Source organism: Dipodomys spectabilis, unplaced genomic scaffold, assembly GCF_019054845.1.
Source record: "Dipodomys spectabilis isolate Male_0828 unplaced genomic scaffold, ASM1905484v1 ptg000173l, whole genome shotgun sequence".
NCBI classification, from domain to species: domain Eukaryota; kingdom Metazoa; phylum Chordata; class Mammalia; order Rodentia; family Heteromyidae; genus Dipodomys; species Dipodomys spectabilis.
This window is the reverse complement of record NW_024870850.1, coordinates 3,750,871-3,778,544: the sequence shown is the minus strand read 5'-3', so window position 1 is coordinate 3,778,544 and position 27,674 is coordinate 3,750,871. Positions and strand designations below refer to the sequence as shown.

General features: G+C 46.5%; 1 protein-coding gene and 1 long non-coding RNA gene across 2 annotated transcripts in view; one reads left to right on the top strand and one right to left on the bottom strand.

The window, feature by feature from the left end:
- Positions 1-20,966, bottom strand: part of Elavl1 (ELAV like RNA binding protein 1) — a 42,727-nt gene extending 21,761 nt beyond the window's left edge. The window contains exons 1-2 of the mRNA XM_042693683.1: positions 20,822-20,966; positions 4,151-4,338 (exon numbers count right to left, since the gene is read on the bottom strand). Of these exons, the coding sequence (XP_042549617.1) occupies positions 4,151-4,322 (172 nt within the window). The 5' untranslated portion in view covers positions 4,323-4,338; positions 20,822-20,966. The remainder of the gene's footprint in view (positions 1-4,150; positions 4,339-20,821) is intronic.
- A 167-nt stretch (positions 20,967-21,133) lies between these two features.
- LOC122119824 lies at positions 21,134-27,246 on the top strand. Its single transcript, XR_006149609.1, has 3 exons — positions 21,134-21,314; positions 25,893-26,025; positions 26,959-27,246. It is a non-coding gene; the product is annotated as an uncharacterized LOC122119824 (long non-coding RNA).
- Positions 27,247-27,674: the final 428 nt, after the last annotated feature.

Here is a 27,674-nt window from a genome sequence, read left to right as displayed (position 1 = left end):
GCCAGAGGAAGAGGATGCTTCTAGAAGGAAATGAAGACAGGAAGTCTGATAGTCTCTCTGATAACACAGAGCTAGGGGCGATTCTGCTTCCTCCAGATATGAAGCAATGTCTAAGGACACATTTGGCTTCACAGCTCAGAAGTGCTATGGGCTTTGAGTGGGAGGAGGCCAGGATGCCAGTCCACCCACGATGCACAGCCCAGATCCAGGCAGCACCATCCTGTCCTGACCGTCAACTGTACTGATACAGAGAAAGCAAACCCAGAGTGAGAGGCAGTCAGAGCCTAAAAGGTTTCTGTGCTGGGGGTGCTTGGCCAGCTCAAGGGGCCTGGGTAGAAGTGAAGGGGAGGGATCTAGGACTCTAGGTGAAGTAGGAGGTGCTCATCAGCTGGGTATGAACGCTGGGCAGAGGCAGGAGAAGGAACACACACTGGAATGGCAATCATGGAGGATGGGGTCATCCCTGGTGCCAGCTGACTAGCCAGGATTGGCCTTGGCAATGTGCCTGTCTGGCTGGAAGACATGCTCTTGCTAGGATAGAAGCCTAATCTCCAGTCAGGTGAAAATAGATGGCTAGAGTTTGGACCTATGAAGTTCTCATAGGATGATGACAGGAAGAAAAAAAATGGAGGGCACAAGTGTGTTTCAGAAAGCTCTACTGGTTGTAGCTAAATCCATTAATCAATTGGCTAGTGAGTTGCTGAACTGAGTCCAGGCACCTCCTCAACCTCAGCACATTACTGCCCAAAGGGAAGAGAAACCTTATCTACCTGAACCTGAACTCTCTAGGCCTGCATGGCAATCGGCTGCCCCCATTGCCTCCAAGACGTTCTAGCTAGCAGAGGGCACAATGCACTACAAACCACAACAAGACAACAAACAATCATGTAATCAGGATCAAGACTCCAAAGCTGGGAAGTATCCATAGGCTAAAAATGCTCTTCTGGGGGCTGGGAAGGTGGCTCAGTGGTAGAGTGCATGCCTTGCATACACGAGGCCCTGGGTTCGATTCCTCAACACCACATAAGCAGAAAAAGGCGGAAGTGGTGCTGTGTCTCCAGTGGTAGAGTGCTAGCCTTGAGCTGAAGAGCTGAGGGACAGGATCTAGGCCCAGAGTTCAGATCCACGATGGACAACCCTCCCCCCCCCCCACACACAAAAAACACTTTTTTGCCACAAGGTTTTTGTAGAGGCACAGAAGAATTCACAGCCCCTCTGGAAAGAATTCATATTCAAAACAGAGCTCTGGATTTTCTACCTGTTTGGATCTATATAGTATCTAAAGTTCCTCTGTAAAAGTTGGTTTTTGTTTTTGTTGGGTGTGGAACTTGAATTAAGGGCTCTGTCTCTGAGCTCCTTTGCTCAAGGAGCAAAGTGCTCTACCACTTTAAGCTCCACTTCCAATTTTTGAGGAGTTAATTGGAGATTAGAATCTCATAGGGACTCTTCTGCCCAAGATGGCTTCAAATTGTGATCCTTGGATCTCAGCCTCCTGACTAAGTAGGATTACAGGCCTAAGCCACCAGTGCCTAGCGCTGTAAGAGGTATTAATTAAATCACAGGTTTTGAAAGCTTTGGACCCAACAACCCATCTGAGGAGCTAAAATTCTGGACAGTCATCAGACAGGCGGTAAGCAGTTGTTATTCCTGGGTCAGGTGTCTTCAGGTTACTGGAAAAATGTGAAGGGCTGATGAAGCAGGATGTTGGGTACATTGGGTACACGGGCTCAATATATTTCTTTGTCCATGAGTATTTGAAATTTCCAAATGAAAGTATTTTTTTTTAGCTTTTAGTTTCTAAGATAAGGAATCAAAATATCTACAACCCAGGTGGCAGCCAGAACACTCACAAAGTAGGGCTTATTCCTAAGACAGGAGCTGGGGGAAGGGAAAAGGGCAGGAGAAGGGGAAGAGGAAGAAGAGGAGAGGGAAGAGGAATATAGGGATGGCTGGGAGGGAGCAAGAAGAAAATGGGAACTCCTCAGGACATCTTCCTCCAGGGGAGAAAAGGAAAGCAGCAGCATTTTGTTTTGCTGCTGGTACTGGGGCTTTGAACTCAGAGCCTCACACTCTTGACTTGGCTTTTTGCTCAAGGCTGGTGCTCTACCTCTTGAGCCACAGCTCCATTTTTGGCTTTTTAGTGGTTAATTGGAGGTAAGAGTCTCACACTTCCCTGCCCAGACTGGCTTTGAACTTCCATCCTAAGATCTCAGCCTCCTGAACAGCTAGGATTACAGACATGAGCCACCAGTGCCAAGCTAGCAACAGTAGTTTTTTTGGCTTGTTTGGGTTTGAACTCAGGACCTAGGCTTTTGTGCTCAAGGCTAGTACTCTCCCACTTTGAGCCACAGCTCCACTTCTGGCTTTTTTGTTGCTTAATTGGAGAGAAGAGTCTCAAGGACTTTCCTGCCCACGCTGACTTGAGATTTCAACCTCCTGAGTAACTATGATTTCAGGTGTGAACCACCAACACTCAGCTTTATAATGCATGTTTTGGTGACACCTGCTTTTGCCTTTGCTCTAAGTCCCTGAAGTTACATTGTCAGAATGGAGGCCATTCCATAAGCAGGGCCTTAACAGAAGCTGGGTCTTCTGCAAACACTGAGGCAGTAGACAAATAAGTTTTGTTTATTTTTTTGCCAGTCCTGGTTCTTGAACTCAGGGCCTGGGCACTGTCCCTGAGCTTCTTTTGCTCAAGACTAGCACTTTACCACTGGATCCATAGTGCCATTTCTGGCATTTTCTTTCTTTCTTTCTTTCTTTCTTTTTTTTTTTTGGGGGGGGGTCTGGTCATGGGGCCTGAACTCTGGGCCTGGGCACTCTCCCTCAGCTCTTCAGTTCAAGGCTAGCACTCTACCACTTGAGCCACAGCGCCACTTCCGGCTTTTTTCAGTTTGCTTATATGGTGCTGAGGAATTGAACCCAGGGCCTCAGGCATGCAAGGCAAGCGCTCTACCACTGAGCCACCTTCCCAGCCCCACTTCTGGCGTTTTCTATTTATGTGGTACTAAAGAATCGAACCCAGGGCTTCATGCATGGTAGGCAAACACTCTAACACTAATCCACATTCTCAGCCAAAAATAAGTTGTTGTTTTTTTGTTTTTTGTCAGTCATGGGGCTTGAATTCTGGGCCTGGGCACTGTCCCTGAGCTCTTCAGCTCAAGGCCAGTGCTCTACTACTTGAGCCACAGTGCCACTTCTGGTTTTCTAGTGATTAATTGGAGATGAGTCTCATGGACTCATGAGCAGGCTGGCTTTGAACGGAGATCCTCAGATCTTAGCATGCTGAGTAGCTAGTATTATAGGCATGAGCCACTGGTGCCCAGCACAAACAAGTTTTTGTTTGTTGTTTTTAGTCAGTTGTGGGGCCTGAACTCTGGGCCTGGGCCTTGTCCCTCAGCATTTCAGCTCAAGGTTAGCCCTCTACCACTTGAGCCACAGTGCCACTTCCAGCTTTTTCTATTTATGTGGTGCTGAGGAATCGAACCCAGGGCCTCATGCATGGGAGGCAAGCCCTCTACCCCTGAGCCACCTTCCCAGCCCCACAAAAAAGTTTTACATAAAAGAAAATGAGACTTTGGTCATGGCTTCCAGACTTTAACTATTCTGGATTGTTGTTTTGTTTTTTTGTGGATTGTTGTTTTGTTGTTTGTTTTCTTTTTTTAGGTTTGTTATTTTTTGGGGGGGGAGGGACTGCTGGTCCTGCGGCTTCAACTCAGGGCCTAAGTGCTGACCCTGAGCTTTTTGGCCCACAGGTAGCATCTTACCACTTGAGCCACAACTCCACTTCTAGCTTTTTTGGTGGTTAATTAGAGATTAAGAATCTACAGGCTTTCCTGCCTGGGCTGCTTTGAATCTTCATCTTGAGCTCTTAGCCCACTTGAGTAGCAAGGATTACAGGCTTGAGCCATCAGTGCTTTTTTTGTTGTTGTTGCCGTTGTAGTTTTTGATAGGATCTTGCTCTGTAGCCCAGGCTGGAATTTGTGTTCCTCTTGCCTTATCCCCAACATGCTGGGATTACAGGTAATAACCAACACACCCAGCTCGGGCTGCAACTACTATACTGAGGAACATGACAGTCATAGAACAGGGAAGAGTGTTTAACATGATGGTGACCTGCACCCTTGCACAATCCCTTGGGGCTCTCTACCTGCTACTTTATCCCGAATGAGTTTTGCAGATTCAACTTCGCCAATGCTGCTAAACAGACTCCGTAGCTCCTCCTGGGTCATGTTCTGGGGGAGATAGTTGACAATTAGATTCGTTCTCCCAATGTCGTCCCTGCAGTCTTCGGCCATGTGGTCTTCATAACCATTAGACATTGTATTTTGTAAAAATCTGAAAAGAGAAATAGTATCAAGTAAATTTCAAATGCTCATACTATGGTATGTGAAAACCATGCTGATGACTATGTTTGTACTTAGAGATTTTCTTTCTTTTTGTTTTTTGTCAGTTGTGCGTCTTGAACTCAGGGACTGAGTGCTATCCCTGAGCTCTTTTATTCAAGGATAGCATGCTACCACTTTGAGCCATAGCTCCTCTTCCAGTTTTCTGGTGGTTAATTGGAGATGAGTCTCAGAGCCTTTCCTGCCCAGGCTGGCTTTGAATCATGATTCTCAGATTTCAGCCTCCTAAATAGCTAGGATTCTAGGCATGAGCTACTGGTACCTGGCTGAGATTTTCTTTTCACCACTCTTGGTATGACCAACTATGACCACACAAAAACCTATCCATGAGTGACCATAGCTGCTCTATTTGCAACAGCCAAAACATGGATGGATAAATTCCATTTCTATAGTATAACCATAAAAGGAAGTATTATGTAGAGCTTAACAAGAAACAAATTTATTAGTTTATAGACAGGACGAGGCTGGGAAGGTGGCTCAGTGGTAGAGTGCTTGCCTTGCATGCATGAGGCCCTGGGTTCAATTCCTCAGCACTACATAAACAGAAAAAGCTGGAAGTGGCGCTATGGCTCAAGTGGTAGAACGCTAGCCTTGAGCTGAAGAGCTGAGGGAGAGCGCCCAGGCCCAGAGTTCAGGCCCCATGACCCACCGAAAAAAAAAAAAAGAGGACCTTTTATTTTTACCTTCTTAAATTTTTTTTTTTCCAGGTACTAGTGACTTACCCATAGGAGGAACAAGTCTGAGGCTAGCTGGAAAAAAGTTGGGAGTCCTTTTCTTAACAGAAAAAGCTGGGTATGGTGGCTCCTGTCAACCCAGCTATGGTTGGAAGAGTAAAAAGGAGGATCACAATCCAGGACTTCCCAAGCAAAAAGCCATTTCTTATTTAAAAACCACTCACAGCAAAATGGATAGGGATGTAGCTCAAGCTATAGAGCACCTACCTAGCAAGCACAATGTCCTGGGTTTAAACCCCAGTACCACCAAAAAAAGAATTTGGTTTGGGATCTGGTGGAGGAGTTAAATCTAGGACTTTGCACATCAGGCAAACACTCTACCACTAAGCTACACCCTCCTCCCCAGCCAAGCAAAGAGGAATTTTAAATGTATATTATTAAATGAAAGACACTAGTTTGAAAGGCCACATACTATATGATTCCAACTATGTAAGCTTCCAGGAAAAAAAGGTAAAACTAGAGACAGTTAAAAAAAAAGTCAATGAAAAAAGAATTTTTTGAAGGTATCTATGGGTCATTGCTCTTTATAAATAGGTTAGCATTGAAAAAGAAAAGTCTGGATAATTAGCCTTCAGAAAAAATTTTTTAAAAAGATGTATGGTTTAAAAGCATAATAAAGCCAGGTGTCAGCAGCTCAAACCTGTAATCCTAGCTACTCAGGAGGTTGAGATCTGAGGATCTCAGTTCAAAGCCAGCCCAGGAATGAAAGTTTGTGAAACTCTTATCTCTAATTAATCACCAGAAGTGGAGCTATGGCTCAAAGTGGTAGAACACTAGCCTTGAGCAAAAGAGCTCAGAGACAATTTCCAGGCCATGAGTTCAAGTCCCATCACTACCAACAACAAAGGTCAATGACTGCCAGGGATAGGTACAAGGAAGAATGAACAAGCAGATGTCAGAGGAGTTTTAGGACTGCAAAGAGGTATTCTGTCACAGCTCACAGAACATACCATATTAAGAGTGAATCTTAGCAGCTGGGAAGGTGGCTCAGTGGTAGAGTGCTTGCCTTGCACGCCTGAGGCCCTGGGTTCGATTCCTCAGCACCACGTAAGCAGAAAAAGCCGGAAGTGGTGCTGTGGCTCAAGTGGTAGAGGGCTAGCCTTGAGCACAGAGAGGCTCAGGGACAGTGAGTGCTCAGGCCCTGAGTTCAAGTCCCAAAATTGGCAAAAAAAAAAAAAGTAAGAAACAGAGAAAGAAAGAGTGAGAGTGAGTGAAAGAGCGAGAGAGCAAGAAACAAGGGAAGAAGAAAAAAGAAAAAAGAAGGAAAGAACTAGAGGCCAATTAAAAGAAAATAATTCCAAGTTCAATCCTGGGCATAGAGAGAGCTTTTCCAAGGGCATGGGAAGTAGCTCAGCAAAAGAGCACTTGTCTAACATGAGTCCCTGAGACCATCCTCAGCATCTAGAGAGCTATATACGATCCCAGAATCACAGCTCAAGCTCCTGTGATAAAAGCCTGTACTAAGCTGGGCATCAGTGGCTCACCCTTGTAATCCTGGCTACTCAGGAGGCTGAGATCTGAGGATCACTGTTAGAAGCCAACCTGAGCAAAAAGTCCCTATGAGATGCTTATCTCCAATTAACCACTCAAAACCCAGAAGTGGTGCTGTGGCTCAGAGTGGTAGCGCACTAGCCTTGGGCATAAGAGCTCAGGGACAGTGTCCAGACCCTGAGTTCAAGCTCCATGACAAAAAAACGTCTGCGCTGCCGGGCGCTGGTGGCTCACGCCTGTAATCCTAGCTACTCAGGAGGCTGAGATCTGAGGATCGCGGTTCAAAGCCAGCCCGGGCAAGAAAGACCATGAGACTCCTATCTCCAATAAACCACCAGAAAACCGGAAGTGGCGCTGTAGCTCAAGTGGTAGAGCGCTTGCCTTGAGCTGAAGAGCTGAGGGACAGCGCCCAGGCCCAGAGTTCAAGCCCCACGACCGACAAAAAAAAAAAAAAAACGTCTGCGCTAAGAGCTTGCCACAGTCTCCACTGCTTTCTCCTCATGTTCAGGGCTGATTGAAGCTGGATCCTGAGGAGCCCAACTAAACACCTGCTTGTGGTTGAGCAAGCAGGCAATGATTTGTATCCTGTATTCCAAAAGACAGAGGAATGGTGCTAGAAAGAGGTTAAGATATCTCTGCCAATCACAGAGGCTTGGCCTTCATGGCTGCAGCCCATGCTTTGGGAAGTGTATGCATAGATGCAGCTGAGGGCCCACGACTGCCCTGGAGCACAGCCCACACCATGAGATGGTCTAGCCTAAGATCCCACATCTCTATCTATAAACATACATCATCTCATGGGTACCCACCACCCCTTCCTCCAGCCTAGGCCCATGGTCCTAAGCCTGTGGATTTCCTTAAATCTAGTTTTGCAGGGATAGAAATGTAGCTCAGTAGTAGGGTACTTGCTTTCCATACTAGCACCAAAAAACAAAAACAAAAAAACAAAAACATATTTCAACATTTTCACAAAACTTTGGGCAGCCCTCTTACAAAGAGATTTCTTTCCTATTATATGAATTGATGCTGAGAGGATTTAGGCCTAAGTTCTTTAGTCAGGATTCCCCTATCTTCCTACTCTCAGAGAAACACAAATTAGTATCATTTCCTAGTGTTTCTGCTACTTTTTTTTTTTTTTGGTCAGTCATGGGGCCTGAACTCAGGGCCTGAGCACTATCCCTGAGCAATTTTGCTCAGCACTCTACCACTCTGAGCCACAGCTCCACTTCCGGTTTTCTGGTGGTTAATTGGAAAAAAGACTCTCATAGACTTTCCTGTCCATGCTGGCTTTGAACCACAATCCTCAGATCTCAGCCTCCTGAGTAGCTAAGATTACAGGCATGTGCCACCAGAGCCTGGCTTCTTGAAGGTATTTTTGAAGGTATCAATGCTTCCTGCTCTTTATAAGTAGGTTACTATTGAAAAGGAAAAGTCTGGAAAGTTAGACCATAAAATTAGAAAAGATATATGATTAACAAGTATCATAAAGCCAGGCACTGGTGACTCATGCCTATAATCCTAGCTACCCAGGAGGCCCAAATCCCAGAGTACAGTTCAAAGCCAGACCAGGCAAGGAAAAAAAAAAAGTTCGCGAGACTCTTATCTCCGATTAAGCACCAAAAAGGCCAGAAGTGGGGCTGTGGTTGAAGTGGTAGAGGGCAGCCTTGGACAAAAAGCTCACGGGCAGTGCCCAGACCCAGAGCTCAAGCCCCAGGATAGGTACCCAAAAAAAGGGGTAGGATTGGGTGGGAAGGTACCATAATCAAAGACAAGCAGCAAGAGACTGGGGGAAAATATTTGTTCTGTACTATTTATTTAGCTCCGAGCTTCTCATGCTGGGCAATTCTGCCCGCCAGGGGACACTAGGCAATGTCTGCAGACAGTTTTGGTTAGCACCACTGGGGGAAGGGTACCCTGGCATCTAGTGGGTAGAGATAAGGATACTGTGGATTAAACATTCTGAAGGCACAGGACACACCCACAGCCAAAAACTATCCACCCTACAAGTCAATAGTGCTGAGGATGGGAATACTTCATTCAGAGAATCTATTGACAAACAAAAAAAAAAAATTACCAACAGAAAATAGACAAAAGCTGGGCGCCAGTTGCTCACGCCTGTAATCCTAGCTACTCAGGAGGCTGAGATCTGAGAATCACGGTTCAAAGTCAGCCCAGGCATAAAAGTCCGTGAGACTCTTATCTCCAAAAAAACCACTAGAAAACCAGAAGTGGCGCTGTGGCTCAAGTGGTAGAGCACTGGCCTTGAGCTGAAGAGCTGAGGGACAGCACCGAAGCCCAGAGTTCAAGCCCTACAACCCACAAAAAAAAAAAAAAAAAAAAAAAAGAAAGAAAAAGAAAATAGACAAAGGCTCTAAGCTGTAACTTAAAGATGCAAACAAGTCAAATGGGTAGTAAAGGCATAAAAAGAAATTCAAGCTCATGAATAATGGGGTGGGGGGAAGCATAATCAAATGCTACTTTCTGCCAGTCAGATGAAATAGAAACTGGGAAGTATAAAATCTGGAATAAGCTGGGCACAGGTTGCTCACACCTATAATCTCAGCTACTCAGGAAGCTGAGATCTGAGGATCTCGGTTCAAAGCCAGCCTGGGCAGGAAAGTCTGTGAGATTCGTATCTCCAATTAACCACCAGAAAAACAGAAGTAGTGCTGTGGCTCAAGTAGTAGAGCTCGCCTTGAGCTCAAGAGCTCAGGGATAGCACCCAGGCCCGGAGTTCAAGTCCCATGACCGACACCCCCCCCCAAAAAAAAATCTAGCGTAAGGGTAAAAGGAAGGGAAAGAGCCTCATAGACCCACAAGAGCACAAGATGGCACCCTGTTTCTGGAATGGTGCCACATTTATTTATTTTTGGTCAGGTGTGGGGCTTGAACTCTGGGCCTTGGCCTCACCTTTCAGCTCAAGGTGAGCCCTCTACCACTTGAGCCACAGCACCACTTCTGGTTTTCTGGTGGTTTATTGGAGATAAGAGTTTCATGCACTTTCCTGCCCAGGCTGGGTTTGAACTGCAATCCTCAGATCTCAGCCTCCTGAGTAGCTAGGATTAAAGACGTGAGCCACCAGTGGCAGGCTTGGTACCACACTTAATATGAATGCTACCCTGCCACTCAGAACTGCCAAAAATCTCCTCTAGAAATAACTACACAAGGCATCAGTAGCTCATGCCTGTTATCCTAGCTACCCAGGAAGCTGAAATCTGAGCATCAAGGATCAAAGCCATGACAGTGGCTCACGCTAGGCTGAGATCTGAAGATCTCAGTTTGAAGCCAGCCCAGGAAAAAAAGTCCCCTTGAGACTCTTATCTCCAATTAACCTCTCAAAACCACAAGTGGCACTGTGGCTCAAGTGGTAGAGCCCTAGCCTTGAGCACAGAAACGCTCAGGGACAACAGCGCCCAGGCTGTGAGTTCAAGCCCACAACTGACAAAAAAAAAAAAAAAAAAAAAAATCAAAGCTGGCCCAGGCCCAGGCCCAGGCAGGAAAATCTGTGAGACTCTTATCTCCAATTAACCAGCAAAAAGCTAGTAGAGCATCAGTCTTTAGCAAAAACAAAAAAAAACAAAAAAACTAAAAAACAACGAAACAACAACAACAAAAAACCCCCAGGGACAGCACTCAGGCTCTGAGGTCAAGCCTCAGTACTGATATGCACACATAAGCACATATCGGGGCACATAAGCTTGTGTACACAAAGAGTATGATGGGCTTTCCTGCCTAAACTGGCTTTGATCCTCAGATCCCAGTCTCTCTCTCTCTCTCTTTTTTTTTTTTTTGTGGGTCATGGGGCATGAACTCTGGGCACGGACGCTGTCCCTCAGCTCTTCAGCTCAAGGCTAGTGCTCTACCACTTGAGCCATAGTGCCATTTTCAGCTTTTTCTGCTTATGTGGTGCTGAGGAATCAAACCCAGGGCCTCATGCATTCAAGGCAAGCATTCTACCACTGAGCCACCTTCCCAAACCCATATCTCAGCCTCTTAAACAGGTAAGATGACAGGCATGATCCACTTGTTCCTGCATTGTTTGTTTTAAAATCTATCCTTTAGGATATAGGCAGCAAATATTTGATTGTTTTGGTAGTAGTATAGGACTTGTACTCAGGGCCTTAAGATTGCTAGGCAGGTGCAAATGCTCTGCCATTGAGCCATGCCTCTAGCCTCCATCATTTGTTTTTATAAATAAATTTTTATTGGAGCTGGGTGCCAAGACTCTTATCTCCAATTACCCACCAAAAAACTGGAATTAGGGCTGGGAAGTTGGTTCAGTGGTAGAGTGCTTGCCTCGTATGCATGAGGCCCTGGGTTCGATTCCTTAATACCACATAAGCTGGAAGTGGTGCTGTGGCTCAAGGGGTAGGGCACTAGCCTTGAGCTGAAGAGTTCAGGGACAGAGCCTAGGCCCAAAGTTCAGGCCTCTTACGACCCACAAAAACAAAACAAACAAAAAACCCCAAACTGGAATTAGTACAGTGGCAGCACTAGCCTTGAGCAGAAAAGCTCAGGGACAGCACCCAAGCCCTGAATTTAAGCCCCAGGACTAGCACACACAAACACACATACAGCTTTATTGGAACATTTATTTATGTACTGTCTATGGCTTTCTTTTTATTTCTTTTTAAGCCACAATGACAGAGCTGAGTAGTAACAACCTATTAACAACCGTATGGCCCACAGAGCCAAAAACATTCACCATCTGGCATTTTACAAAAAAAGTTTGCCGACCTCCAAAATATAAAATTCCTACAAAAATCTTTGTGACTTTGAGCTAAGCAAAGATTTCTTAGATTTAACACCATGTGCACATTCCATTCAAAAACAACCGGAGCAGGGTACAAGTGACTCACGCCTATTATCCTAGCTACTTGGGAGGATGAGATCTGAGGATCATGGTTCAAAGCCAGTCTGGGTAGGAAAGTCTATGAGACTCTATCTCCAAATAACCAGCAACAAAGTTAGACTATAGCTCAAGTGATAAAGGACTGCCATAAGCAAAAGAGCCAAATGAGAGTAAAAGGCCTTGAGTTCAAGTTCTAGTACTAAAAACAAAAACTGCCATATACAAATAAATGCTTATAGCATATTTAGTCTTTAAAAATACCCAGTCACCTGCCAGAGGCCCTTAGGAAGCTGAGATCTGAGGTCTGAGGATCATGGTTTGAGGCTAGCATGGGCAGGAAAGTCCATGGGACTTTTATCTCCAATTAACCACAAAAAGCTGGAAATGGACCTGTGGCTCAAGTGGTAGAGCACTAGCCCTGAGTACAAAAGCTGAGGGACAGTGCCTAAGCCTAGAGATTCAAGCCCCAGGATCAGCTAAAAAATAAAACCCCTGAACAATCCAAGTAAGCTGCTGATGGATAATCTATGATAATATACAATAAAATTATTACTCAGTAATAAAGCCTCTACTGATTCATACTACTTGTGAGGATTTCAAATATACTACCAGATGGGGGAAAAAAAGGAAAAGAAAAAGACTCAAAAGTATACTGCCTTCTATGATTCCATTGTAGGTCATTCTGAAAAGGGTTAAACTACAGTTGCTCCCCAATGAATAATGATTTGACCTAAAACTAACTTACTTTCCTTCCTTCTTTCTTTTATGCCAATTCTGGGACTTGAACTCAGGGCCTGGGGACTGTCTCTAAGCTTTTTTGGATCATGGTTAGTATTCTACCTCTTGAGCCACGATTAACTGGAGATAGTCTCATGGACTTTCCTGGCAGGGCTGGCTTTAAACCACAACCCTCAGCTCTCAGCCTCCTGAGTAGCTAGAATTACAGGTGCGAGCCACCAGCACCTGGCACAACTTTTCAACAATGCAAAAGGGATAATGCTTTCTGTAGAAATTGTACTTTTTTAAATTTCAATCTGATTGTTAAAATTTTCAAGTTTCAAAAAGATTTCCATCTTTCCCTGGGGCTGGTACAACACTCTCCAGTGATGCAGGGCACTCTGAAAGTGAAGCACAGCATGCTGTAGGCGGGACATGCTACCCCACAGGATGGGTGTTGAGGTGTCCTCACTGAATTTCTTATTTAACACAGCTTGGAATTAGGATGTGTTCCCCATCAGGATGGACTCCCCTTCTTACAAAAAGGACATCCACATGGGGACACATCTGTAGTAGCCAGAGATAGGGAGTTGAGGGGAAGAGTTGACTACCCAGGGCAGCAAGATAGAATGGTTTTAGTTTTGGATGATGGAACTTTCTGGTATCTTGATGGTAGTGGTAGTCACAAATCAAACTTTACATCAAAAAGTAAATTTACCTATAATGAAAAATTTTAAATTATTTTACTTACAATTTTTTAAAATAATTTAACTTTTAAATTATTTTATTTTAAAAAGATGTAGTAGCTCACACCTGTAATCCTAGGTACTTATGAGGCTGAGATCAGAGGATCATAATATAAAGCTGGACCAGGAAGGAAAGCCTGTGAGACTCTTATCTCCAATAACCACCAATAAACCTCCAGTAAACCACCAAAAAGCTGGAAGTACTGTGGCTCAAGTGGTAGAATGCTAACCTTGAGCTAAGACTCAGGGACAGTGCCCAGGCCCTGAGTTCAAGCCCTATAACTGGCACATACAAAACAATAACAAAGTAAAATAAAGATTTAAAAAGAGAACGTCTGCCACTCTGCATGGGGTCCCTCCTGGCACCCAATCAAGGTTGAGCATCTCCCTCCAAGCCAAGACTCTGGTCAACTGGCAAAGATGGAGCCAGTTTCATGGGGCTTCAAGGCCACGCCACTCCAAGGTCCTGACCTCGATCCTTTCCAAATCTGTATCATCTAGCCTGGGTAGCCTCTGTGCCCACAAACTCCAACCAAGACTAGACCCTGTCACCTCCCAATTAAGGACTCTCAAGTCACAAGTGCCTCCTCTTCCAAGTCAACTCCCTGGGTCTCTCGTTCTCACTTGTCAGCAGGGTCACCACCTACTTGAGGCTTGGAGATCATACTGTTCTGCTCATGAGCAGCCATGCCGTTAATGAGTGGCAGAACTTGCCTTTAGCTGTCACAACAAAATGGTCTCCTAAGCTTGGATCCCAAGGCCTTGGTAACAGGGCTCCTATTGGGTTCTCCAGCCTCAGGATCCCCTAGGTCCAGTTTCTTCCCAATAGGCCTTTTGTTTTGGCTGTTCCTTTTGGAAGGCACCACCACCTCCTCCCCCTTCACCACCCCTCTGCTCATCTCTAAAAAGTGCCCTGAGGATAAGACTGTTCTAATTCTCAGTTCCCCTATACCACAGTTCCTCTACACCACTGCTGCCTTGTCACCATCACTTGTAATGATTTGCTTTTCATAATGTCAAGGGTGAGAGCCTTAGGGCCATAGTCATCTAAGGGTTCCCAAGTAAATTTCAAGGTGCTTGTAAACCCAGAGTAGAGTAGAAAAAGGGTGTTCTTAGACACCCCTCACTCCCCAAGTCATGCAGGTATAGAATATTGCTTTTTCTGTTAAAGAAAGGCAACTAGAAATTGTCCTTACGTTCATTCCATTAACACATCTTCCTTTTTTGTTTTCCTCAAGGCTAGTGCTCTACCACTTTGAGACAGAGTCCCACTTCAGTTTTCTGGAAGTGGTAGTTAATTGGAGATAAAAGAATCTCACCAGACTTTCCTGCCCTGGCTGGCTTTAACTTCAATCCTCAAATCTCAGCCTCCTGCATAGCTAGGATTACAGGTGTGAGCCACCAGCACCCAGCTACTCAGTGTCTTCCTTTTTTAGGATCATCAGTAAGCACTATTCCAAAGAATCAAAGTCAACTCAGGGAGCAAAGAGGGAGGCATGATTCTTGCTGATCTGGAAACATTTCAAGTAACATCTCTGGTATTCCTTGGAGGTGTCATGAAGAAGTCCTGTTTGGATTATCCTTTTTTTTTTTTAAATCCCATCACAAAATTTCAAACAATCCTGGTTGTGCCTGAGTGACAGGAGCAATAGTATTCTCATCGATGCACACACACGTGTGCGTACACACACACACACATGAGACAGACATGGATATCTTTATATATATGTCTTTATATATATCTTTATATATGGAGCTGGGTGCCTGTGGCTCACACCTGTAATCCTAGCTACTCAGGAAACTGAGATCTGAGGATCGCAGTTCAAAGCCAGCCTGGGCAGAAAAGGTCGTAATCGTAATACTCTTATCTCCAACAAACCACTCAGAAAACTGGAAGTGGTGCTGTGGCTCAAATGGTAGGGCCCTAGCCTTGAGTTGAAGAGCAGAGGGACAGCGCCCAGGCCCAGAGTTCAAGCCCCATGACTGACCCCCCCCCTCCCAAAAAAAAGTGCACAGGTGGTGCACCAGTGAGCCTGGTTTCCATTTGGCACATATGAAAATCTGTCTGACTTTATAATGATGGAGGCCTGAGCCTGAACAAAACCAATACAGTCAAATTTATCTTCAGACTCAACTTTGATACTTCATTTTATGGAATGGGGCTTGACTTCTATTTTTTTTTTTTTTTTTTTTTGTCGGTCGTGGGGCCTGAACTCTGGGCCTGGGCGCTGACCCTCAGCTCTTCAGCTCAAGGCTAGCGCTCTACCACTTCAGCCACAGTACTACTTCTGGCTTTTCCTGCTTATGTGGTGCTGAGGAATCGAACCCAGGGCCTTAAGCATGCAAGGCGAGTGCGCTACCCCTGAGCCACCTTACCAGCCCTTGACCTCTATTTTTGTATGATCCTTTTCCAGATGCAAAATTCTGAGTCCTCAAGGTACAAAGTGTCAGGTCACCCAGAAAATGCTCTAATGCCAGAAAACAAACAGAAAGCACCTGACCCACCTGACTGCCACCTGGGTAAGGGTTCAGGTGGACACTGTACACACAGCGCCTTACTGGCTGGTATCTATGGCCCATAAAGGGGGAGGCCACCGACTGGGGCAGCCCCAGGTAAGTGGCAATAATTCTGTCTGTCAGGCTGAAAAGCCAGAGGAGAAGCAGGTCAGGTACAGGTAGCTGTGGCCCAGTCAAGTGTTCCTGGGCACCCCTGCAAGGGGCCTTAACCAGCTCCAGAGTGCTGGAGAGAGGTCATTCTAGCTCTTGTTCAGATTTATAAAGCCACATGACACAACAGGAAAAACCTCTAGACTTCTGAGTCTGACAAGACTAAGCCCCAAAATGAACCCTATCCTAAGCCTGTTGCCTTGCCTAGGACAGGAGTTACCACGTGCTCCACAGTGCCTGGCATTTGGTAAGTGTGCATTCCTTTAACTCCTTGTGTGTGTCCCCAACTTCCCATTTCTAGAGGTAAATGCCTTCCCCTCTCCTCTTCCTGTCCTTACCCTCTCTTCAACCCCCTCCTCACCGGAATTACTTCCTGAAGCGACACCACCTGTCCTCTAAGTCAGCTCTCTCCATTCCTGTATCTAATCCAGAATCAAGTTTTGCCAGTTTGATATCTGAAATATGTCTCTAACTCTCCCCATCTCCACCATTGTCCATTATCAGATCCCTTGTCACCTCTTGCCTAGACTGACTCCTAAGGGTATTTCTAAAGTCAATTTCATCTTTCCCTCAACACAACTCCTCTTCCTTGTCTCCTAGCTTCTGTTCCTGACACCACCAGCCTTGCCATTGAGTTCCTAGACACTGTCCCTCTCCTGTGATCCTTTCCTTCCTCTGGGATGAAGGTCTCTTGGATGGAGAGCTGGATCCAAGCATGTCTGAGCAACCTAACCCTTTCTACCCCTAGCATGGAGTGTCAATCACATGCCAGGCCCTGGGCAAAGCATAGAACACACAAAACACAGGTGAATTCCAGTTCTGACCCTGGGAATAGAAGTAGGCTCAGGAGTAGAACTCCCCTTTACTGGTTGCTCCTCGCTTCTCCCTGACCAAACAGTCTTCTAGGAACCAGCTACCATCTGACACCAGCAAACCTTTCTAGATTTATCTCCAAGTTTACCTTCTTGAGCCTCATTCCCTCTAAGACAGTCCTCTCAAGCCTCCACAGCCTGTTTTCACCTTCTTTTTCTCATTCAATGGAACCAATGATGCCTTCCCATTACCTCTTTAGCACAACTGCTTGGACAAAATATGAATTCTTAACACCAGACAATCGTTTCTTCCAACACATTGCCCAGTCTGGCCTATTCATCTTTTTGTTATGAAATCGCACACATAGAGGTTTTCTTCTCCCCAATTTAGAAGGTTCTAAGTTCTTCAAGGAAGTAATTTCTTCCTCTTCCCCTCTTCCCCATGGCAAAGATCAAGCAATCACATTTGTTACAATCTAGGAGGCATGAGTCCTGGCTCTGTCAATTCATATGGAACACAAGTGAGTCCTCAGGCACCTGTGAATGTTTTTCTCCACCTTCCTACTCCTCACATCAGCTCCAGTGATGTGTTTTCTAGTCTCCAGTCCCACACTGAATTACTCCTTTTGCCTTCTCAGTTTCTTTCTTTCTTTTTTTTGTAGGTTGCAGGGCTTGAACTCAGGGCCCAGGCGCTATCCCAAAGCCTCTTTGTGCTCAAGGCTAGAACTCTACCACTTGAGCCACAGCGCCACTTCCAGTTTTGAGTGGTTAATAGGAGATAAGAGTGTCTGCCTGGGCTGAACCGCACTCCTCAGATCTCAGCCTCCTGAGTACCTAGGATTACTGGCATGAACCACTGGTGCTGGGCTCTCAGTTTCTTAATGACCACAAACTTCCAGTCATGCGAGCGCCAGCAGTGTTAGCCATAGTTATTCTTTCTGGCTCAACTCAATCATCCAAGTACTCTGGAGTCTTACGGTTTGTTTGTTTGTTCCTTTTTGGTCAGTCATGGGGCTTGAACTTGGGTCCTGGGCCCTGCCGCTGAGCTCTTTTACTCAAAGCTTTTTACTTTTACTCTCAACATTTGAGCCACAGCTCTACTTCCAGTTTTCTGGTGGTTAATTAGAAGTAAGAGTCCATGGACTTTCCTGTCCAGGCTGGCTTCAAACTGCAATCCTCAGGTCTCAGCTTCCTGAGTAACTAGGATTATAAGTGTGAGCCACCAGCACCCAGCTAGTCCTGTGGTTTTGTTTTGGGTCCGGTTGTGGGGCCTGAACTCTGGGCCTGGGCACTGTCCCTCAGCTCTTCAGCTCAAGGCTAGTGCTCTACCACTTGAGCCACAGGGCCACTTACGGCTTTTTTCTTTTTGCTTATGTGGTGCTGAGGAATCGAACCCAGGGCCTCATGCATGCAAAGCAAGCACTCTACCACTGAGCCAACTTCCCAGCCCAGTCCTGTGGTTTTGACCCCTGTATCTCAACTGTCCCCTATCCGCCTCTATCACTGCAACCTGAGGTCATACTTTTCTGATGTGAAGGAAAGCAATTTCCTAACTGGTTTTCTGGCTCTACCACCCTCCTCCTACACTTCCTTATGCACACCTGACGCTCTCTTTGTGAACTAGCACTGCTCAGGAGCTGCCTCTGAGAGCACCCAAGCTCTCTGCCCAGCAGACACTCAGTTCTATCACTACTCATTTCACTCTTCTTGCCCTGGAAGTACTGGGCCACACATGGGTTCCCGAACAAGCTGAGATGGCCCCACCTTCATGGCTTGGACCCTGTGGTTCCTGCAGACCCCTTCTCATTGGACTTGGCCTAGCTTCTTCTCCTACCCTCCTGCTTAGTTCCTTTAGGAAACAGTCTGGACCCGCCTAGTCTTGGCTAACAGTTCTTTTCTCTGTGTTGCCACATCAGCCAGTGAGGAATCATCACTACCCTCACCAGAGCAGCTAAATAATGCACACACATAAACACACCATTGCTTCCCCAGAGCCCGGCTCAGGGCTTAGGACACAACTTAGAGCAGGGAGAGTCCTTCAAACAAGCTGGGCTCACTTCCCTCCTGTGGGCCGGTTTCTCTAGGTTTTTCCCTGACCCAGAGAAACGAGCTCCGTTGCACTACTGCCATCTAGGGGCAAAAGGCTGCTACTACGTCACTCTCACCATTCAGCATTTAACTAGATACAATACATTGAATGGGATGGGAACACAAATAAGGGAACAGTAGATTCGGGTGGGAGTGGGGAAGGGTGGCAGCTGGAGGCGGCTTCAAGTGGAATGAGCTCTGAGCTAGACCATGCAGCACCAGAACTGGAGAAATATATCTCTGGATGGAAGAGGACAGCATTTTAGGCAGGGTCAGCGTTGGGGGAAGTCTACTTGCAAAAGAAGTCAGAAAGGAAGGGAAGTAACATAACCCAGAAAGTAGCATATCCCAGAATGTGGGTTTCTGACTTTATCTTTCAAGATTCTCAAACAAACCAACAACATTTGCTTTGACCCACTCCAAGACTTTTAATCATTAGGGAGACAGTCAGATTTGCATCAGCGAAAGTCAGTTCCTGGAGTATAGACAGAGCTGAAAAGCCAGCACCACAAAGACAGTACTCTTCTAATTCTCTCCCTTCCCTTTCTACTTGCTGCTCCGTGACCTACCATTCAACATGTGCAGACAGATTCTGCCCCCTCAAACCTGGGCTTCAACACAAACACTATTTCCCGCCCTGTCTGGCATGTTTATATATCTTCAGTCTCTTCTCAGATCTCAAAATCATCACACTTTTAAGCAGATCCCAGCTCTGAGTGCAGCACACGAATGTTGAATGACAAGAGAATGAGCTTCCTTGAAATAACCTCTTGGGATGCCTGGGCCCTTTAACAGAAGTCCAGTGGTTCAGATGAAGGGCTTTGAATCACACGGCCTGACTTCAAATTCTATCTCAGCCACTCAGCGTGACACTGGTCGTATCCAGTGACCAATCTAAGCCACCATTGCTTCATCTCTAAAATAGAAGTTCTAACAGCATCTGCCTCAAAGGCTGCAGACAAAGGTCTGTCAAGTGTCAAGCACATGGCCAATGCCTATCATGCACAGATCATATACAATGGTAGGGCTTTCCTACATCCTTGAATCTGCTCAAAACTTTCTTCCTTCCCATATTACAAAGAAGACTAAGGTTCAACATCGATAGTGTTGGTTCAAAATCTTGAGAGCATGTCCTCGAGAATCAAGATGAGGCCAGACAATCTTTAGCTCAGTGGTGGCTCCCACCTGGCTATAGGGGGTAGGGAAAGGTAGAAAAGAACCTCTCCGGCCACCCCTCCTTGCCAGGTGACATCTATCTGGAATCACTTTTGGTCTTCACAACTGGGGAAGAAGCCAGGATGCTGTAAAACTTCCTACAATGCACAAAGTGGACACAATAACCAAATCTGACAACTTCCCCCCTCCCTCCCCAACTATAATGCCCAGGTTGAGAATCTTTCTCTAGTTTGATCATACTACGTATTTTCTTTTTCTAGGGAACTGACCATCAAGATTCAAAAAACAGCAACAACAAAAAAACAACCCCCCCCCCACTTTCCACTAATAGGTAGAGAGGGTATCCATCGCTCCAGGGGGACACCCCGCGCAAAAAGTTCATCTCCATCCACCCTATTCCCCCAGTAGGTACCAGAATCCACATCTATAAACCTATCAGTCCTAGACACCGGAAAAGGAAGACCATCCGTCCCTCCATTGTTCAAGTGCGTGCACTCTGTATTTCCACCTATAAACACATTTTACAAATCCAAACATCCCACGCCCCACTAACAGCTTTGTTAGAGATGGCGATCAAAAAAAAAAAAATCATCTCTCCTTTTTCTCCCCCCTGCTTCTCTAGGGCTAGCACACGTACCGAAGGGTTTGCACACTTCTAAAAGGCCCTCGGACCCCGCTGCGCTGCCCTGACAACCATCACAAAAGAATCTGTAGGGTTTCCCGAGGGAGCCAGCCCGTGGGCAGTGACCTCTGCGCGCTCCAGGCGCTCGTCCCGCTCCCCCGCCCCTGGCTCTCACTCCCCGCCCCCGGATCCCGGGCCTACGAGACTGCCGGGGGCCCCCGGACACACAGCCCGGCCCCCAGCCGCGTGCCCACGCCGGGTCCACCTCGCCCGCCCCTCGCGGCGTCAAGAGGAATCCGGCCCGGGGCCTGTCGCCGTACTCCCCTCCCTCCCCCGCGACTGGCCAGCTCCCGCCCTCCCGCCCGCCGCGGCCCGCGCGCGTCCCCTCCCGGCCTGGCAAGGCCTGGGCCTCAGCCGGTGCAGGCCCGCGGGCGCCCGCGGCCCGGCTAGGCGAGCGCAGGCCTGCCGCGGCCTACTCCGTCGGGTGCGACCGAAGGCTCCTCGCCTCACCTGGACACGGGCTGGAGGGCCCGGGACTGCTCCGGGGCAGGCGGGCGGTGGGCAGCGGGGCAGCGATAACGGCTCCGCTCGGCCTCGGTAGCGGTGGCGGCGGCGACGGCGACGGCGGCGGCGGCGGCGGCGGCGGCTCCTCCTTAGCGCGCACGACCCGCTCCGGCCCGCGGCCCGGACACGCCCCCCCTTGGCGAGAGCGCCCATTGGCGGACGTTCTCTACCGCGCGCCGCCAATTGGCCAGTGTGGCTGTCGCGGTACCCTGGGGCGCGCGGGGAAGGCGGGACTTCCGTTCAGCGCTGCCTGCGAAGGGCTAGGCTGCCGGCGAAGACGCGGGTGGCCAGCGATGGCCGCGGAGAGGGCGAGCTGGGGCCTGGCCCACAGAGGGCCGTGTGGAGGCAGCGGATTGCGGAGCTCTCTGTCGAATGCGTGCTGTGTGTTCTGCACCTGTCCGTCGCGCTGCTGCTATCACCACTGCTGCTGCCCAGTAAGGTAGGAGCGAGCGGACAGCACACCTACGCTACCGAGGACAGATCCTGAGTTCGAATCCCGACCCTGACGTTAGCAGGTTGGACTCGGTTGACGTCACGTACCCTGGCCTCAGTTTCTTTATCTGATGCGATAAAAAGTCTGATACTGGAGGTGGTCAGTGCTCTATCAGTGGTGGCTGTTAGAGCCAGGGAGGTTGCACAGGCTCAGCCTCCTAGTTATTCATTCTGAGTTTTTTTTGGTGCCTGCCCTGGGGCTTGAACTCAGGGCCTGCGCACTGGCCCTGAACTTTTCTGTTCAAGGCTGGTGCTCTACCACTTGAACCACAGATCCACTTCTGGCTTTTTAGTGCTTTAATTGGAGATAAGTGTCTCACAGCCGGGCTCCAGTGGCTTACGCCTGTAATCGTAGCTACTCAGGTGGCTGAGACCTGAGGATCGTGGTTCAAAGTTAGCCGGAGCAGGAAAGTCCATGAGACTCTTATCTCCAATAAACCACCAGAAGAAAAGAGTGCTCACCCTGAGCTGAAGAGCTGAGGGACAGCACCCAGGCCCAGAGTTCAAGCCTCATGACTAACAACAACAACAAAGAGTCTCATGAACTTCCATGCCCTGGCTGGATTTAAACCACGATCTTCAAATCTCAGCCTCCTGAGTAGTGAGGATTACAGGCATGGGCCACCAGCACCTGGCTTAGAAAATAAAAATTTAAAAACCCGGTGCCGGTGGTTCACACCTGTCATCCTAGGATGGAGGCTAGAGATCTTAGGATGGTCATTCAAAGCCAGCCCAAGTAAGAAAGCCACTTAGACTCTTATTTTCAATTAAGCACCAGGAAACCCAAAGTGGCACTATGGCTCAAAGTGGTAGAGGGCTGGATGAGCAAAAGAGCCCAGGGACAACGCCAAAGCTCCAAGTTCAAGCCCAACGACTGACTATATATATATATATATATATATATATATATATATATATATATACATATACATATATATATATTCTGTATGCCAGTCACTAGACAGTGAGGAGACCAAAACAAAATCTGCCTAGAGCTGGAGGCATGGCTCAAGTGGCAGAGTACCTGCCTAGCCAAGTGTAAGGCTATGAATTCAAACCCCAATGCCACCAGAAAAACCTAAAATAAACCAAAATAACACATCTACTCTTTTTGAGTTGGCGTTATTATGCTAGTGCTGGCCTGGAGAAATATATGCAAGCCTTGTGCATAATTTAAAATTAACATTCTAAAATTTCAGCGGGCTACAAATTTCTGCTTTACATATATAACATAAATTTATTAAGTTATGGACTGGTGGTGCAGCTCAATGATAGAGCACTTGCCTAGCATACCCAAGAAGATTAAGAAAAGAAAAGAAAAAGGAGAGAAAAGACATTTAAGTTACTAGGTGTGTTTAAAAGAAAGTAAGCCAAGGGCTGGGAATGTGACCTAGTGGTAGAATGTTTGCCTATCATGCATGAAGCCCTGGGTTCAATTCCTCAGCCCCACATAAACAAAAAATCAGATGTGGCGCTGTCGCTCAAGTAGTAGAATGTTAGCCTTGAGCAAAAATAGCTCAGGGACAGTACCCTGAGTTCAAGCCCCAGGACCGGCAAAAAAAGAAAAAGAAGATATAAGCCAGACACTGGTAGCTTATGCTCATGTCTATAATCCTAGCTACTAAGGAAACTAAGATTTGAGGATCACACTTGGAAAGGCAATCAGGGCAGAAAAATCCACAAGACTTTTTTTTTTTTTTTTGTCAGTCGTGGGGCCTGAACTCTGGGCCTGGGCGCTGTCCCTCAGCTCTTCAGCTGTAGACTAGTGCTTTACCACTTGAGCCACAGCCCCACTTCCAGCTTTTTCAGCTTATGTGGTGCTGAGGAATCGAACCCAGGGCCTCATGCATGCAAGGCAAGCACTCTACCACTGAGCCACCTTCCCAGCCTCTCCACAAGACTCTTGTTTACAATTAACCAGCAAAAAGCCAGAAGTAGAAGTGTGGCTTAAGTGGTAGAGCATCAGCCTTGTGCAAAAAAAGCTTAGGAACAGTGCTAATACTAGCATGCGTGCACACGCACATAATATATAGAAAGAAGCAGATTATCTTAATTTTTCTGCTATTTTTTTTTTCTGGTCAGTCATAGGACTTGAACTCAAGGCCTAGGTACTAAGCTCTTTTGCTCAAGGCTAGCACTCTACCACTTGAGCCACAGTTCCACTTCCAGTTTTTGAGTAGTTAATTGGAGATGAGTCTCATCTTCCAGGGCTGGCTTCAAACCCAGACCTCAGATCTCAGCCTCCTGAACAGCTAAGATTATAGTTGTGAGCCAACAGTGCCTGGATAATAATGTTTAATCCAATATGCCGAAATATTTAAACATGTGATTAAAATTAAAACATGACATCTTTTGCATTATTTTTTTTCTCTCACCTGCTTTTGAAATTGAGTGTCTGTTTTACATATCAAATTGGACTGACCACATTTCTAGGACTCAGCAGATGTATCTTGCTACTGCATTAGATTATGTACTGCTCTTTGGAGAAACAATAGAGAAATCAAGTAGATTCTTCCTGGAGGTCTTGAAAAGGATAAGTAAATTGGAAGCCAGGCACTGGTGGCTCATGCCTGTAATCCTAGCTACTCAGGAGGCTGAGATCTGAGGGTCACTGTTCAAAGGCAGCCCAGGCAGGAAATTAACCACCAGAAAATTGGAAGTGGAGCTATGGCTCAAAATGGTAGAATACTAGCCTTGAGCAAAAGAGCTCAGGGATAACATCCAGGACTCTAGTTCAAGCCTGGTGACCAACCACCCGCCTTCCCCCCCCCACCCCCCCAAAAAAAAAAAAACGAGAAAGAAACAAAAGTAAGTTGTACATCATGGGTTCTAAATTTACAGAAGAACACAAAAGAGTTGAAAATAAACAACTAATTACATTATTCATTCAGTGTGTGTGTGTGTGTGTGTGCCAGTACTAGGGCTCAAACTCAAGAGCCTTGAGCTCTTACCTCTGCTATTTTGCTCATGGCTGCCACTTTACCACTTGGGACACAGCATTTTGTTGTTGTTGTTAATTGGAAATAAGAGTCTTTAGGATTTGTCTGCTGGCACTGATTTGGTACCTCAATCTTCTGTATCTCAGCCTCCTGAGTTACACAGGTATGAGCCACCAGAATCCGCCCACTCTGGTTATTTTTGAAATAGGGTCTCACTTTCTGTCTAGTGGTCCTCCTATTTTTTTGCTTCCTACGGTACTTGACATGACAGGCACACACTACTACATCTTACTTTGAAAAACTGGATTCTTTTATATTTAATTTTTAAATTATCGTGTGTGTGTGTGTGTGCGTGTGTGCATGCGTGCGTGCGCGCGTGCGTGTACGTGTACATGTGCGCACAGTTAACTGGGGTTGAACTCAGGGCCTGGATAGTGTCCTGTAGCTTTTTCACTAAAGACTGGTGCTCTACCACTTGAGACACAACATCACTTCCAGTTTCTTGACCGTTAATTAGAGATAAGAATCTCATGGACTTTCTGCTAGGGCTGGTTTCGAACCTTGATCTCAGCCTTCTGAGTAGCTAGGTATGAGCCACCAAGCACCTGGACGGACTTTATTTTTTAAAACAGTTTTAGGTTTACAGGATTATTGCCACAATAATACAGTTATCAAGCCAAACACTGGTGACTCACACCTGTAATCCTAATGTTCAAAAAAACCCCACAAAAGGACTGGGAAGGTGGCTCAGTGGTAGAGCGCTTGCCTTGCATGCACGAGGCCCTGGGTTCGATTCCTCAGCACCACATAAGCAAAAAAGAAAAAAACCGGAAGTGGCACTGTGGCTCAAGTGGTAGAGTGCTAGCCTTGAGCTGAAGAGCTGAGGGACAGCGCCCCAGCCCAGAGTTCAGGCCCCACGACCAGACCAAAAAAGCAAAACAAAACAAAACAAAAATCCCACAAAATCCTAGAGTTTCAAAGCCAGTGAGACTCTTAACTCCAATTAGCCGCCAGAAAACCAGAAGTGTGGCTGAAAGTAATAGAGCACTAGCCTTGAGCAATAAAGTTCAGGGACAATGCCCAGGCCCTGAGTTCAAGACCTGCAACTCACCAAAAAAAGAAGAAAAGAAAAAAAAGAAAGAACAGGAAGAAGAAGAAGAAGAGGAGGAGGAGGAAAGAGGAGGAGGAAGAAGAAAGAGGAGGAGGAGGAGGAAAAAAATACAGTTATTCCCCATACCTGGCCTTTTATTAATGTATATTTGCTATGATTAACGTATCAATAGGGATCCTTTGCTGTTAACTAAATTGCAAATTAAGTTAATAGCTTATGTAAGGCTTTGTTTTTTCTTTTCCAGGACCCTCCCAGGGTCCCCTATGCATGCTTAGGTGCTGGGCTGATGCAGCCTTCCTTGTTGGCTATGACCTTCATAGTTATTTTAGAATGCTTCTTTCCTGGAATTTGACGTGAGAAGATTGCGAATGGGTCATTAACAGAGAGACCAGAGAGGTACACCACCCTGATCATCATACCCTATCAAGGTATACTCTATCCGCATCTATCATTTATTCTCTCTTTGTTTTTACAGTGCCGGGGATCCAGGGCTTCAAGCTTGCCAGAACTCTCTGCCACTAACCACGTCCACCCAGCCCTCCATCAACATCAATTATGTTTGTTGATCACTTGGCTTGGGTAGTTTTGTCAGATTTCTCCACCACAAAGTTTCTTTTCCTCCTTTTTTCTTTTTCTTCTTGTGCCCATACTAGAACTTGAACTCAGGGCCTGCCTGCTGTCCCTTAGCTTTTTTTGTTGTTGTTGTTCAAGGCTGGAGCTCTGCCACTTGAGCCATAGCTCCAGTTTTGGGATTTTCGGTGGTCAATTGGAGATAAGAGCCTCAGACTTTCCTGCTCTGACTAGCTTTGACCCTTGATCCTCAGATCTCAGCCTCCTAAGTAATTAGGATTACAGATGTGAGACACTGGGGCCTGGCTTTTTTTTTTTTGCTTTTTGATGGTACTGTGATTTGAGCTTAGGACTATGCTATTTTAGAGGTGGAACCTAGTGAACTTTTCTGTCCAGGCTAGACTTGAACCTCAGTCTTCTAGATCTCAATCTCCTGACTAGCTAGAATTACAGTTGTGAACCACTGGTACCTAGCAGCATTATCTTTTCAGTTGGTTCCTATACCCCTGGAAATGCTACTATCAGTGTGTTTTTTGCCTTTTTTTGGTGGGGAGGGGCACACTTCTGTACTCTATGGCATTGTGAAATGCTGCAGACCCTACTACAGTCCTAGGAATCAGCCATTTCTCCAAGGGCCCCTAGTTTTTTTTGGTTGTTATTTTGTTTTCTGTTGGTCTTGGGGCCTGAACTCTAGGTCTGGGCACTGTTCTTCAGCTCTTCAGCTCAAGGCTAGCACTCTACCACTTGAGCCACAGCGCCATTTCTGGCTTTTTCTGCTTATGTGGTGCTGAGGAATTGAACCCAGGGCCTCATGCATGCAAGGCAAACACTGTACCACTGAGCTACCTTCCCAGCCCTCCCCCTACACCCCCTGAGATCTGGGCTCCAGGAACACAATGCTAAAGGATATTGCTAGATCACTAATACTTTTGGCGTGGCCTGGGGGGGGGCGGGGGGGGGGTGCAGGCTAGGGATAGAGCCCAGAGTCCAAATAATTACAGTCTACAAAGGTACAGCATATAAGAAAAGCATCGAATAGAAACACTTAGACTCATTTTGGGGTGACCAGGGAAGCCTTCCCATGTACGCAGTGTTTCATCTTGAGACACAAAAGAGAGCCTAATTCCTGCAGAAGAATAGCAAGTGTAAAGGCCCTGAGGCAGAATTTGGCATTGAGAAAAGCACAACTGTGGAGACATGTGCCATAAAGGGGACTCTGAGATTGACAGGGGACACTATACAGGGCCTGGTTTGCTATAAGTTGAGACCAGGTCCTGGTTTATCCAAGTACATGTGTCTAATAGAAACTGTGTGGTGAGGGGCTGGGAAGGTGGCTCAGTGGTAAAGCGCTTGCCTTGCATGCTTGAGGCCCTGGGTTCGATTCCTCAGCACCCATAAGCAAAAAAACAAGCCAGAAGTGGTGCTGTGGCTCAAGTGGTAGAGCGCTAGCCTTGAGCTGAAGAGCTGAGGGGAAGCGCCCAGGCTCAGAGTTCAGGCCTACGACTGGACCCAAAATAAAAAAATAAACAGAAACAGTGTGGTGATTTAAACTCAGATATGCTTAATCTCAGAGACCTTTTATGTTTTTTTCTTTAGGAGTAAGGGTTAAAGGACTGTCCAGGGAAAGCCATTCCTCACAAGTTCTAATCCCCCCCTCTTTTTTTTTTTCTGTTGTTGGTGGTGGTGG